General features: G+C 32.4%; 2 protein-coding genes across 3 annotated transcripts; one reads left to right on the forward strand and one right to left on the reverse strand.

Annotated features, from left to right (window-relative positions):
* Positions 1-5,872: 5,872 nt before the first annotated feature.
* LOC110625307 (rhamnogalacturonan I rhamnosyltransferase 1) lies at positions 5,873-10,441 on the forward strand. Its single transcript, XM_021770924.2, has 8 exons — positions 5,873-6,668; positions 7,345-7,412; positions 7,486-7,574; positions 7,646-7,808; positions 8,547-8,836; positions 9,229-9,433; positions 9,651-9,808; positions 9,916-10,441. Exons 1-8 carry the CDS (start codon positions 6,395-6,397, stop codon positions 10,187-10,189), a joined length of 1,521 nt encoding a protein of 506 aa, XP_021626616.1. The 5' UTR covers positions 5,873-6,394; the 3' UTR covers positions 10,190-10,441.
* Positions 10,442-10,805: 364 nt separating this feature from the next.
* Positions 10,806-14,894, reverse strand: LOC110625317 (ribulose-1,5 bisphosphate carboxylase/oxygenase large subunit N-methyltransferase, chloroplastic). Of its 2 annotated transcripts, none has more exons than XM_021770943.2 (6): positions 14,206-14,894; positions 14,069-14,097; positions 13,761-13,972; positions 12,794-12,916; positions 11,876-12,280; positions 10,806-11,406 (listed from the first exon to the last, which is right to left on the reverse strand). In XM_021770943.2, exons 1-6 carry the CDS (start codon positions 14,679-14,681, stop codon positions 11,326-11,328), a joined length of 1,326 nt encoding a protein of 441 aa, XP_021626635.1. In that variant the 5' UTR covers positions 14,682-14,894; the 3' UTR covers positions 10,806-11,325. The 2 variants fall into 2 exon arrangements, with proteins under 2 accessions (XP_021626635.1, XP_021626628.1); XM_021770936.2 differs by having other exon boundaries at positions 10,806-11,338; positions 14,206-14,826.
* Positions 14,895-15,104: the final 210 nt, after the last annotated feature.

Consider the following 15,104-nt stretch of genomic DNA (forward strand, 5'->3'; position numbering starts at 1 on the left):
GAGTAGAATCTGAGATCTCAGATTTATTTAGATATATTTACCATCAAATTAAATCGAGTATAGAAGTTAATCATTGTTGTTGGCGAATTTAAGAGAATCTTTCATAATAGTATCTTAAAGAGATAATTCGAGAAATAAAGAAAAAAGAAAAAGGCACAAACACACACACAATAAAGCAAAGTTTTCAAATTTGAAGGAGAGAACAAGGTCAAAGAAGAACCTAAAAATACAATGAAGGTTGGCTACTAAAACGAGGGACAAGTTTCACTCACATCAGTTCAGAAAATTTATCTTAAAAACATTATAAATAGTAGGAAAAGAAAATGCATGTAATACCAATTCTTTTACCTTTCTACTTCTTAAACTATCTACTTTCTGCTACCATTTGAGAATTATCGTTGAGTATAAAAGTAGAAAAATCTCTAAATTTAAAACCACACAAACCAGAAATAGAAGAATGAACCAAAAGAAAAGGGAAATAGCAATAAAAAATATGCCTCTCTCATTAAGTGATGTTGCCACCAAAAAATTCAAAAACTACTTGTATTCCTCTACCAAATGGTAGAGAAACAACCCACGATCAAGTGGAGAGAGAAGCAAAGGGAATCTTCTATTGAAACAAAAATGTTAGCTAGAGAACTTTCTAGAAAAGATGAAGGTTAAAATACTTTTAAAAAAAATTTTCTCCTTGAATAAAAAAAGAAAATAATGACTTATCCACTTTTTTCAATTTTTTAAATTTACTCTTGTTCGTTGTATTAAAAGCATTTCAATATCAATTTGATTTTGGAGAATGCTATTTAATAATTTCATTATTCTTTCTACTTAGAAAATTGGTTGGGTTATTATGAATCCAATTATATTCACACTAGAGAAATCAATATTCATTGGCTTGAAGTATAAAATTCCTTTGACATTACCATTGGTACAAAAAAAACCATTCAAGATTTGCTTCAATTAAAAAATTTTTACAATATCATTTCAAATCAAAAATTTTTCACAAATTTAACCGTCGGCGATAAAATTAATGAAGAAGAAGGTAATAATGATGAGCCTAACTTTCAATTAAGGGGAAGGGATAATGATGTTTATCGTACTGATTCATCCATTTCCACTTTCATTATATCGATAAAGGTAAACTGATGATCTGAGATCCAGAGAAATAGAGTTTTTACAATGGACTCTGTAAAATTTAGAAAAAACTTAACCCTAGAAGAGAGTATTTCTCCTTTTATAGGTATCTTTTTATCTGCTAATGACGTGCTAAAGGAACGAGTACCAGTAGACCATCTGTCCCTGCCACGCTGATACAGACGTACGAGGGAATCAAATCTCTGCCCCATGCGTAACGGCCTCTGATTCTCCCTGGGCACGGATGAGCGGGTCTGCAAGATGAACGGATGGATCTTACTCTGGGTTCCTGGTTGGGCCGGCCAGACTGGGCCGAGTGAAGGAAACAAGATTGGGCTGAAGAGGGGCTCCCCTACGGAACTGGAGAATGGGCCATCCCGGTTGAGGCGCGTCAGGAGGGAGTCCGTCCTTACCATTTGAATAAACCTGACCTTATCCATACTAAGGGCTCTAAGATGTCTGAGTAATGGGCCGATATCGTGGACCTCGTTTCTGATTTGGACGAAGAAATCTCGCGGTCATCATAAACCATTCAAAATAAAAAAAAATTATGGAATAAATTTAAAGTACCATGTCATTTGTGTCTTGTTATATTTTAAAATTACTGAATAAATTCTATACAAGATCATAGTTTCTATCTTGATTTTACTCTTATTGGCTTGCTCTTTAACTTTCCTTGCAACCCGTGCTGCTTAGCCATTCTTTGACATTCACCATAAATGATTACACCCTCCTCATGATAGCATACATTAAAACATACTCACATGGCCATGTATCTTTGGAGAAAAAAAAAAAAAAAAAGCACGTATCACCTTTTTAAGTATTGTCATTAATATAGGCTTCCAAATTCTGTTGAAAAGAGGCACCCCCACTTGCATTTGCGAAGCTATAAATTATTGCATTTATTTATTACATACAATTATTTATTACTAGTTTTGCATGAATAAGACAACAAATTATATGTTAGTATATTCCACTGTAACATTGCATAATATATAATATATTGTTGAATCTTTGAAAAAGGTAAATTGCGTTTTATATGGGATTATGGCATTCATCTCTCTCGAGCTAACTTTTGGTGTAAGTTAATTCTGATTACATTCAGTTGATTCGGTTGAATCAAACTAAATAAATCAAAAATTAAAATTTTAGTATTTATGAAAATCAAATCGAATCGATTTTAATTAAAAATTGAATCGAATTAAATTGGTCTGATTCGGTTCGATTCAATTCGGTTTGATCGATTTTAATTTTTAATAAATTTTTTATTTTTTACACTTTATTTTTAGTATTTTATTTTAATATGATTTAATTTATCCATATTATTGAAAATAACATTATTATCACTAATCGGTTCGGTTTGATTTTTTTTAATTTGTTATATTTTTCTAGGGTGCCACACAAAATTTGGTGATTTTCTGACGAATTATATTTTTTTATGATTTTCTGAATTTTTAATACTTAAAAAATTGAAAAAAATATTTAAACTGAATAAAAAAATTTTCAAGTTGTTATTTAGTGATTTTCTTAAACTTTGCATGGAGATATGACAATACATAGGGTGACATGACAATACATGAGGTGACATGACAATGTTGAAGTGACATACCCCTAAAAAATTTAAAATTGGACTGAATTAAAATAATTGAAATTTCTAAAATTAATAATCGAACCGAACCGAATTGAATAAAAAATCAAACCGAAATTTTAATTAATTCAATTCGGTTGATTTTTTTTATTTAAACCAAATACTGCTCACCCCTAGTTCTGATCTAAATTTAACATAGTATCAAAATCTATCACCAATATTGAACCTCTCATAAATGTGACGGTATAGTTCTCGATGTGAGAGATGTGTTGAATCTCACATCGGTTTGGGAAAGAAAAAATTGATGGACTACTCCTCTCTTTGAATTAGTTTTTGGATGAGTTAGACTTGACTCAAATTTAACAATTATTAAAAAAAATATTATTTAGTCCTTATATTATAAGAAAACTCATTAATTAATTTTTAATTTTAAAAAATTATTAATTAATCATTCTGTTAGTTTTATCTCTTAAGTGTTTTTGTTATTTAATCCTTATATGAAAAAATTTATTAGTTACTCTATGAGTTTTGTAAAAATATTTATTAAGTAGTCTCTCAGTATTTAAAATATTTTAGGCTTTTATATAATATCTAATTGTTAAAATTTAGTGAAGTGACTAAGTAATAAATTTTTTAAAATTGTATAGATATTTCAATATTTTTTTAAAATATTAAAAATTTAAAAAATAATATTTTTATATTTATACATACTTAAAAATTTTGACCAATTTAAAAAGACAACATTTATGTAAATAAACTATTTATTTTTCTAAACAAACTCTCTACTTTTCCTAATTTTTCATTCTTTTTCCTCAATCTCTCCTCTTATTTTTTCCTTTCAATTTCTTTGAATATTCAACACTTTGAGACCCATCTCAAATTTAATGGTAGGTTTTTTTTATAAATTGAATTAAATCGTGCTCTTAACTTAAAAATAATATTTTTTTCATTCCATAATTTTTATTTATTTTATTTTTTTTACAGAAATATAATTTTTTATTAATTTTCTAATTATATTTATTTTAAATATATTAAATTTTATTAAATACTAAAAAATATTTTAAAAATTTTTTTAGAAAAAAATAAAATTAGATAGAATTATAATAATCAGAAATTTAAAATTCAATAGAATTTGTCTCTCTTCATTAAATAGAATTATAATGAAAAATTTTTTTAATTGACTAATTTCAAACTCTTTAATCATTATGTTAAAAAATTCATTAGTCACCTTAATATTTATTTTATTTAATTTTTATAATTTTAAATAATTATACTATTTAGTCTCATTAATTAAAATTAAAATAAAAAGGACTACAAAATTTAATTTTATAATACATAAAAATATTTTAATTGAGTGATGTTAAAATATAAATTTTCTAAAGATTTAGCAACATAGTAGTAATTTCCCTTTTTTCTTCCTTGCTTTTAGGAAAATAACAATTATTTTGAAAAGTGGGATGCAAATTGCAGCCATTTTCAAGTTAAATATTGATAATACTTTATAAAAAAGAAGATGGTAGTCCAATATAGAGCTTTTGATAGGCATGAGAATCATGAGAATTGGGCAGAGGGTGATAGAGACATTGAGAAAATCATAAAGGATAACAGTGACATTCAAAAACAAGAAACCAAACCCACTAATAAAACAAGAAGAAAAACCTTGAATCCATCAACCACACTTTTTAATCAATTGTTTCCTTAGGTTTCCCAATTGATAAAATTCAAATATAAATAATTTCTATTTCACTTTTGTGTCTTATGACCACCTTTAGAGCCTTTTCTTTTCTTTCCACACCTTCCCATAGTCCATACTATTAGTTTTGGTATACACTCTTTAATTAATTCAGTTTGATACAAAGTAAATTTCATAAATAACAGATTAGATTCCGTCGCGAATTTTAACTAATATAATTTGGTTAAAACGATATAAAAGAAATGATAAATTAAAAATCGAAAAATTTTATTAAAATTATTTAAAAATTAAAAAGTAAATTTTAAATAGTTAAAGAAAAACTATTTATAATAAAAAAAAATCTTAATATGTAAAATTATAAAAATATTTAAAAAAGTAATTGAAATGAAAAATTGATCCTTAAACAGAGTGAAATTTTTATATTAAAAATTAAATCCGGTTCAAATTTATTGTAAAGTTTAAGACTAACTGTTCTGTGTCAAAATTTATTAACATCCCACAATACTCTCTTCTAAATTTTAAAAATATTTTATATTTAAATTTTAAACTCGAGATCTCTAATTAAAAAAGAAAAAATTCATATCATTTTATTTTTTTTTTAGAATTTCACGTTTAAAATTTTATTGCGCAGCAATAAGCATATTTTAATTATAGTAAATTAAAAATAAGAATAATTTTCATTTTCATCTTTAATTCTTAAATTAAGTTTTTGAATTTCAATTTTTTTTTAAAATTTAGGGTCAAATTGACTTATTACCAAAAAAGATTAAAATAATAATTTTTTATTTTTAATAATAAGATATTAATTTTATATTTTAGTATTATAAAAATTATTTAATAGTAAATATTATTTATTTTTATATTAATTTTAACATTAAGTATACAATTAATAATTTATTATTAAAATTCAAAAATTAAAATTTTCAGGAAATTTTTATTTTTGAGGGAAATTATACATTACCTTAAATTTAGGACAAAAATAATGTTTGACGAATGCCACCAACTCTTGGATATGTTATAGCTTTTGTATTTTATTTTATTTTTCTTATCATATAAAATCTTTTAAAAAATTTTATTCTTTAAAAAATAATTTTGATAGTCTAAAATCAATTTGATCAAATTATTTTTAATTGATTTTTTTTTTCAGATTCAAATTTGATAAAAGCAATTATTTTGTAAAAATATGTATTACAAAGCAAATTATGTTAGCATGTGATAGAGAATTTTTATTAATTTTTTTTTTGAAAATATTTAAAATTTTTGTTTTTTTTAATAAAATGAAATATTATTATAAGAAAATATCTCTAAATTATGAAAAATGTTTGGATTTAATTAAAATTAATGATAAAAAAAATAAAAATTGAATTGTAGATAGAACCATCATACGGACAATCTCAGCCGTTGGATGTCTGAAAACTGAGCTAGCTAGCAATGGTTATTTAGTTAAGGGTCGCAATATTGAGGCAGCCTACTCCCCTTTTCGCATTTTCTCTGGAAAATTTTCAGCGAGATTCAGAATTTTAGATTCCACGGAAGCTAGAATAATTTGAATTTTTTTTCCTATTTAATCGCACCTAAAGTTTTTGCCATTCCAGAAAGAAGAGTACGTAATTAAATTTTGCCGGAAAGGAAAATAAGGAAAGAAAAAATTAAACAAACAAACACCTTGACGTTTGAGCGTGGTTGGTGAGATTCATTCATTTTCTCAAATTCTTTTAATTTTTTATTTCTCACCTCGTAAATTCCATTTCTTTCTTTCTATTAGCGGATTCTAAATATTGAAACTTTTAGGACAAATATTTGATTCCAAGATCGTTGATAAGTTTGGTTTTTGAAGTTTTGGTAAATTCTAAAATGTGGATGTTTTCTTGGAGGGTTTGATCCCTAAATCAATGTGGATGTTTTCTTGGAGGGTTTGATCTGTAAATCAATGTGGAGATCTATTTGGATGAAGCGGCGATGATGAGGAGTGAAGGTGACAAATGGAGGTTAGATCTGAGGGTTTACAAGTGAGGTGCGAGAAGGTTGCGTCGGGGACTCCTCCAGTGATCGCTAGAACTCGCGTACAGGTTTGGTTTATAAGGGTTTGCTCCAGTATTCTGCTATGGACTGCTTTGGTTCAGCTCGTCACCGTTGGGGAGCTATGGCAACCGCACTTTTTCACCAATATTACCAATAAAATCACCCAGATCACGCCGTTCCCTATTGCAGCTCAAGTCCATGCTCAACCGCCGCCTCCACCACTTCTTCAAGCAAGTGAGTTTCTTTATTTTAAATTTTTTCCGCATTAGGTGACGCCAGTCACTTAAAATGATTGTCTGTAAAGTAGCTTGGGATGTCCATCTCACTGCAATTTGTGACATTGGTTTTAATATATTAATGTCTTTGGAATTGTTTGGAATCAGCAAATCTTTAGTTATTCTTCAAACTTAATTTTTTCAACACTCCATTGGACATTGTAGGATTAAAAGGTTATTTTTTTTTTGCCATAGGCGTTTTCTTACAATTAAAATATTCTTACTGAATGAATCCTTGCTTCCTTGGAAGCTCTCAAGTGTTATAAATAGGATTCAAAAGATTCACTCTTATTTGTCCCATAGCAACTTCCAACCGTCACTTGTGCCTGATATCTGGATTCTGGATTGAAGTTCTTGAATTCCTGGTTCAGAATGTTCGCCAATGAGATTTCATCATGTGAATCTTGAACTGTGGTCACATTTTTTTGAATTATCAATGCTTTTCAATTGCAAAAAGGGAGTTGTAAAGTGTTTCTTACTACTGAGAAGAATGGCTTTTCATATGCATTATAGGTTTAATATATTGAAGGTTACTAAAGGTCCTTGTCTCTTGCACACATATGTATGTATGTATGTATATATGTCCACCTATTTTCCACCTATGTAGATCAGATACTAACTGTGCAATGTTGCAGGAAATTATACAAGTAATGGTTATCTTAAGGTGTCCTGCAATGGGGGCTTGAATCAAATGCGTGCTGCGGTTTGTAGTTCTTCTCTTGTTTGTTTGCCTAATCATTTCTCAGGATATTAACTGGGCTTCTCTGCCATATTAGATCTGTGACATGGTGGCTGTTGCTCGTCTTTTGAATCTCACTTTGGTTGTTCCTGAACTTGACAAGACGTCTTTCTGGGCTGACCCTAGGTATATTTGTTGTTCTTGACATACTTGAAATGTTTTGGTGCTCCAGTTTTAACTACTGCTATTTTTTGCAGTAACTTTGAAGACATATTTAATGTGAAACATTTCATTGACTCGCTAAGAGATGAAGTTCGAATCGTCAGAAGGGTGCCAAAAAGATTTAATAGGAAATCTGGATACAAAGTATTGGAGATGCCCCCAGTTAGTTGGTCAGATGAAAAATATTACCTAGAACAGGTGAGAATACTTGCTGCTAATTTGAATTAGTTAAAAAGATATTTAGATCATGTATGAGTTTCAGAATTTTTTAGAAAATAGTTGATTAGGCAAGTGATTGATAATTCATACTTAGTTTCTTTGATATTGAGTTTAAATTTCAGTTTGGCCAGTTTAGTTCTATCAGTAGCTTGCCTTACCCAGCTTTCTTGTGTAATACCTTTGATTGGACTGACGAAATAACTTAAGATACTGTGGATGGGATAACCATCTTCAGAAACAAGGTTTTTATTTTTTTCCCAAGGACCTGGTGAGGTGAGAGGTTCTGTAGGATATGCCAAAATTGTTAGTAATGTTATCTTCATGCAACTAAGTTGCTTGTGGGTTCGCACAGTGGCTTTAAAACTGTTCCCATCTAGAAGAAACTATCAAGCATTGACATCATTATAAACGAGTGATAATAAAAAACTTTGAAATGCTTGATTTCCACTCCTGGATCCATAACATGGAGACAATAGTTTCCATCATTGTCCACCATTGATCAGTGTCCAAGAAGAAATGGTTGATCCTCTGTGCCATGAAGCTAATGCAGTTAATTTGCTGGAATTGAAACCTGTAATCAACAGGACTAGGGAATAGGGACATTCTTAAGACTTATAATGATTATGAAAAGGAGAAAATGAAATCCTTGCGTGAATGTGAGTTATCATTTCACTTCCTTCTCAATAAAAGTATAATGGCTTTGATCCAATGATGCAGATTCTACCACTTTTTGTCAAGTCAAAGGTGTTGCACTTCAACAAAACTGATACTCGCTTCGCAAACAATAGGATCTCACTCAATCTTCAGAAACTCAGATGCCGTGTTAATTTTCAGGCACTGAAGTTCACTCCACAGATTGAAACTTTGGGGAACAAATTGGTTCGCATTCTTCAGGAGAGGGGACCTTTTGTGGCCTTGCATCTTAGGTATGAGATGGACATGTTGGCTTTCTCTGGTTGTACTCATGCCTGCACCAAGGATGAAGCTGAGGAGCTCAAGACATTAAGGTTTGTTACATTTGAAAATTGACATGTTTTTGGATGTCTAATTTAAGACCTGACACATGATCCATCTCCATTTTTCTGTATATTGGTGGTTAGCCTGTAAAAAATGTGCTCTTTCAGTCAATAGCTGCGAGGAAATTTAGAACTGGGGAGAGAAAATCTGTGCAATTTGTAGTAATATGACCAGATGGTTTGAAAATTTACAAGATCAAATGGCTGATATTAGCATTGTTAGTGTCAAATCATATATCAGCACATAGTGGAGGCAAGAACAATGTATCATCCATTATCATGTTACTGATTTTATTATTTCACTCTGTACTTTTGGTCAAAGTGGGTGCACTGTTCTAGTTTTAGAAGATGTATATATCTTTTGCCTTGCTCTTGTCATTCAGGTATGCGTACCCTTGGTGGAGGGAGAAGGAGATAGTTTCTGAAGAGAGGAGACTACAAGGTTTGTGTCCTTTGACACCTGAAGAGACGGCATTAGTTTTGCAAGCATTGGGTTTTGACAACGAAACTCAGATATATATTGCAGCGGGGGAGATATATGGCAGTGAACGGAGACTTGCAGCATTAAGGGCTGCATTTCCACATATTGTGAGTTGTTTACAACTCTTGCATTAAATATTTTATTCTATTTGCAGTTATTATATTATCAAAGGGGTCCATTTTCATGATATTTTGAATGTACTTTGGCATATGCATGTCTTCGTTAGTGAACTCAACATCTTTGTTTGTTTTTTTATTATTTTTTTATATCTTGCTTTATGTCAAGTTTATTTCTTCTAGATCTCAATCTCTAAGGTTATTTCAGGTCAGAAAGGAAATGCTGTTAGATCCAGTGGAGCTGCAACAATTCCAGAATCATTCTTCTCAGATGGCTGCTCTGGATTTCATGGTATCAATAGCCAGTAACACTTTCATACCCACTTATGATGGAAACATGGCAAAGGTTGTGGAAGGTCACCGCCGGTGTGTATCTCATTCTCAAAGCATGTGAATTATCATGTTATTTCACAAGGAAAAGATACCATTTTATTTGAACGTGTTGGAGATGCATCTGATTAGATTTTGTGTAGGTATCTTGGGTTTAAAAAGACGATTCTGCTGGATCGAAAAAGACTTGTTGAATTATTGGATTTGCATCAAAATGGGACACTTCCATGGAATGAGTTTGCATTTGCTGTTCAAGCAGCACATGAGAAAAGGATGGGACAGCCAATCCGCCGCAGGGTTATAGCAGATAAACCAAAGGAGGAAGATTATTTTTATGCAAATCCTCAAGAGTGCCTTTGTGAGAGAACAAATTGTGATGACTTGCTAGGTCCTAATAACTCAAGTTCAATACAGTGAGAGTGACCACACAATTCCAATCAAAAACTGAAGAGAGTGACTCGCTTATTATTCGAAAGCTGTGGTGCACAGACGTGTGACTTCCATGGCTGAGCTTCAGACGACTGAATTTACATACATTACACACCTTAAAGCATTGTAAGAAACAGAAGAAAGGAATCCCGAAGTGTCCATTTAGGCAGTCAAAGGTTATGTTCATTTTTTTTTTCTGTTGATATATTTATTTGATTTATTCAACAAGAAAAGTTTGTTTAATGATTTTGTGTAGTTCCACATTTAGAAAACACACATATAGCATTCATATTCTTTAATTCATACATATTTTATATACTGCTGTTGTGTTTGAATCTGGGAATTTCAGCCTGGAGTTTGCCTCTATGTTCAAACTTAGGGCAATGCTGGTTGTGGCATTTTTTGAGCATGAGTTCCAATGGAAATTGAATGAGAACAAGATCCTCAATCTTATAAGAAAAATGTATCATCATCATCATCATCTGTAATTTTTCTAAATACATTTGAACCAGAAGTAATTTCCAGAACAAATATTATGAAAAATATTTGGAAGGGGATGAATAATGATTACATATCCCATTCAAATTAACAGAAGGAAGCCTCATGCCCAAGCAGGAAAATGCCAATATATTTCTTGTACACAGGCAGCTACCATCCGTGATACAGCAATCTAAGAATATATAGCTCAGCCTACAAACATCTTGGATCTAGGGGTATGAATAGGATGAAAATTTAAACCAGGAGCATTACTATGAAGCAAAACTCTTGTTACATGATTGAATGCAGAAACAGGAGCTTCCTTGCTTTTCTCTCAACCAACTCATAAAGGAGAGGACTCTTTTCTTTCCTCCTCATAGCAATGTGCTTAACTTGATTTTGTTTTTATTTGTGATCTCAACTTCTTTGACATTTGATGCAACTTCTCTATTTGGACTCCCAGAAGATAATTTCACCTTGCTCTCCAATTAGCCCAAGTTCTCTGAGCCTCCTTTCTTGGTAATACTCTAACTCATCCAATTCTGATTCTCTCTGCTTGAAAATTTCATCAATTTGCTTCAGCACCTTCTTTTCCCCTGCTCTTACTCCTACTGCAATCTCAAGCCTTGGATTAAGATCTGCCCCTTCTAACTTTTCATCCTGAAACCAGTATGTGGGTTTTCTTTTAGATAACCACGAGCATATAACTTGTGAAGAAAGCATTGCTGCTGCAGAACAGTGAAGGCCCAAAAATCGTGTGAAAGATACTAATTAAAGAATGCTCTAAAACAGTAGAAAATGGAGCTTTGCTGGAAATAATTTGTGATCAAACTATGAATATGGCCCAGCTTCCTACAGCTGACTTATGGAAAGACTAAAAACCTGTCTTAAGGTTAAACACAGCTAATCTGCCTACTTGTAAATGATACTGATTGAATATCATAAATATGTTGTATATTAACCATCCTAAAGGACCCATACAGATTTTGGTGACCACTAGTTCTTAGCAAGTAATTTCAAGCTCCATGTTCAACTTTGCAGATAAGAGATAATGGTAGACTTGAGAGATAGTGGTAGACTTAAGCTTAATTTGACAATCTTGTTTACATAGGATGGGAAGACAGACAATATGGATTAATAAAAGACTATCAGCAATGAATGAGAATGTATTCCTTCTAGTAATGTGGATGATTTTACCTCTTCAATCGTGGTATGGTATCCAGAAAGAGCAGATTTACAAGCATCTTGGACCACTCGACATATAAGCTCCTCATTAGCACGGCTTATTGGCATTTCAAGGTGGCCCCAGATGGTGTTTCTGAAAATAGATTCTAGGAGAAAAGCATCAGCACCCCCAAGTGCTACCAATCGCAAATATGGAAGCATTGCAGGTGGAAGAGCACTGCCTAGTACAATGTCAAACTCTGCAGTCTCACCCAAACCGTTTGTTTCAGCAATATCCAGCTTGTCTCCAAAAAATGGATCTGACTCGGATATCTGAAGTGTCAGGGTATACACATTGCGGGCAGACTTTCTTTCTATGAAGCCATAGTCTAGAGCCAACTCAGCATTGCTCTTATTTAAATCATATTGGATCAGAACCTGTAGACTGCCTTCCAACTTAGTCATAATGAATTGCCATACACAAACTTAACAAACCCAGCACATGAGTTGATTTATTTCTACAAGTGATTTTTCAAGGCCAAGTCACAGCAGCAAGTGTTTATGATTATGAGCCATTAAATGCTTAATTCTCCCAAGTCTTGACTCCTTGTGAAGCATGCTTATTCTAACCCATAAAACCTCTAATTTCTGTTTATAATACTAATGGAAGTTGAAGTCTATCTTACAAGTATCTAATTGCACTCTGAATTTTTTTTCCCTTTTGAATAAAAATATCTTATTTTATTTCAAATAAAAAAAATCTTATTGTGTTTATGCTTCTTTTAGTATTATTCATTTGAAAAATTTTCAGAACAATGTTCACATCAACTATCAAGCAGGAAAAAAGCATGACAGCCGTTGATCTAGCAGAACTACTCAAACCTACGCAAGAACTGCTAAAACAATATTTTGGGAGAAGCACTTTAGAACTTCAGAGCTAAAATACTTCACCTGCTCACCAGCCTTGACTGAAATGGGTGACCGCAACGAAAATAGAATATCTCTGGAGAAAAGACCACCTCCTTTAATCTCATATGCATAATCTTCTGTTGTTATATCAGGACTGTGATTGATCTGATCCAAAAGCCAGGTTTGCAGAATATTAGACATGAGAGGAAAGGTAGTCATGAATCAGTGAACATGGCCTATACATGAAGGACAACTATTGTTTCATCTTATGGCTAAATTCATACTTACACACATGTGCTTTAATACTTTGACCAGTAGACATCTCAATTTTAATCATGACTTGATAAATATCTAAACTTAAAAAAAAAAATATTACTTTCAAACACAATTCAGCCAAATTCATGGTTTTAAAGTTGTGTTTAAAAGTAATTTTTTAAAAATATTTAAGTGTTTAAAACTATTTTTTTTAAAGTTTAAGTATTTATTAGGTCAAAATTAAAGTCAAAGAGGTATCTAATAAACAAAAATGCTAAAATACATGTTGTGTGCAAGCATGCACTTAGCCTTCATTTTATTGCTATATTTCTGACATAAGATGCTGCACATGGGCTGCAAATTGATATCACACTTCCCCTTGTTTTTTTTGGTACATCACACATTGCAATCTTAACATATTTATATATGCGTAGTTGGATGCCCAATGAAGGTTCCATTTCAATGTATCAATCTCTAAAAGAAGCTTCCATCAAATAGGCTGTTGAAAAAAATTTCAGGCCATCTATGTCCAAAGGATCTCCTCCATATATCAAGAAAAACAGAACACAGTACAAAATAATTGTCAGGAAACCCTTAAGTATCCACTTCTACTTGACGTTGAAGCTTGAGAAGATCTCCTTAACATATCAAGCAAAACAGAACATGATACAAAGTAATTGTCAAGCAAGCTTTAAACAGGCACTTTAGTTTGAAGCTAAAAAGATTGAATTAAAAGGCAAATGGAAGACGTTACCAAGTCAGCAAGGGGGATCAGAACAAGATTTTGCCCACGAAGACGAGAAAATGCCCTTGATCTGAGAATCCCAAATGCCCACATGAAATCATCCAATGTTACAGGGGAAGGAAAGAGTTCTTTATGAGGAACAAGGACTTCTTCTTCTACTTTTAGAAATTCCCGCTGCAAAAATTCTTTTGCACCCAATGTTGTGCGCAGCAGTTGGGATCCTACAAGAAATCAAGAACTCTAAATAACCAGAGAACAATAAGAATACCCAGAACATAGTCCAGTCTTATTTCCAAACTCTCGCTTAAAAGACTAACCTTGAAGCTCAGCTAGCTCTTCTTCTGACCTGCACTGGAATCACCAAGCCAATTTATCAATCCCCAAAATCACAAACGACAAAACACGTAAAAAGAGGGGAAAATAGCTTAAACAACGAAAGCCAAACAAGACCCACCAATATATTGTGGAATTAGTACTCTCAGGAAGTATATCCAAATAAGGCCGCCATGTAGAATCCTCCTTCAGCTTCTCTCTGATTAAGAAAAGAGCCACAGAGACCCAAGGCTTGAGTCCACTACAAACACTTCCAATATCAGAAGCTGCAACTGCATCTGGGTTTATCCAAAGCTTCTTGGGGATCTCTAAAACCACCTCATTTTTCGCAATGTCTCGCTCTGCTATCAGCCCCAGTCCTTCAGGGACTACACCGGGCCTCGCAGGGGACTTTTTTAATACAACGCCTTGGTCACCCAGCCATTTCCAGAAGGTCTGCAGAGATACCGCTGGCTCAGTTGATTGTTGGAGAGAGGAGGATATAAAAATTGATCTTTTGACTAGGAGAGTGCGGCTCTTGACAAGAGAAGAGAAGGGCGTAATGGGTTTTAAAGGAGGAAGGAAAGCGGAGGACGAGAGAGTAAAGAGTATAGCCATTTTTCTGTGGGAGTGGAAGTTGGATTAAGCCGATAACAGGGAGAGTCAGCGTTTGGTGATATAAGGCCCTGAGGATCACGATAACAGAGCTAGCAACGACAAGTCGTTCAGACCCTGAACGTTGTCGTTGAATACATTTCGAATACTAAGACCATGCAAACGTCTGGACGTTTAAATATAACCAAATTTAACCGTTGAACCTGCCACTGACCTACTTGGAATTTAAAAACTATTAACTTGAGCTACTAGGAATAAGATTCCTCTTCACTGTCAAATTGTCAGTTCACTGGTAATAATAAATTTCCATATTTTGGCTCGGCTTCAAGACTCTTTCTGCCCTTATCTTACGCTTCCTGTAATTGGGTGTTCTTCAAAAATGTCTTGCATCCCTCTCGTGGTGATATTTTCATCTTCCTCCTGCCC

This window comes from Manihot esculenta, chromosome 1 (genome assembly GCF_001659605.2).
Source record: "Manihot esculenta cultivar AM560-2 chromosome 1, M.esculenta_v8, whole genome shotgun sequence".
In the NCBI taxonomy this organism is placed as follows: Eukaryota; Viridiplantae; Streptophyta; class Magnoliopsida; order Malpighiales; family Euphorbiaceae; genus Manihot; species Manihot esculenta.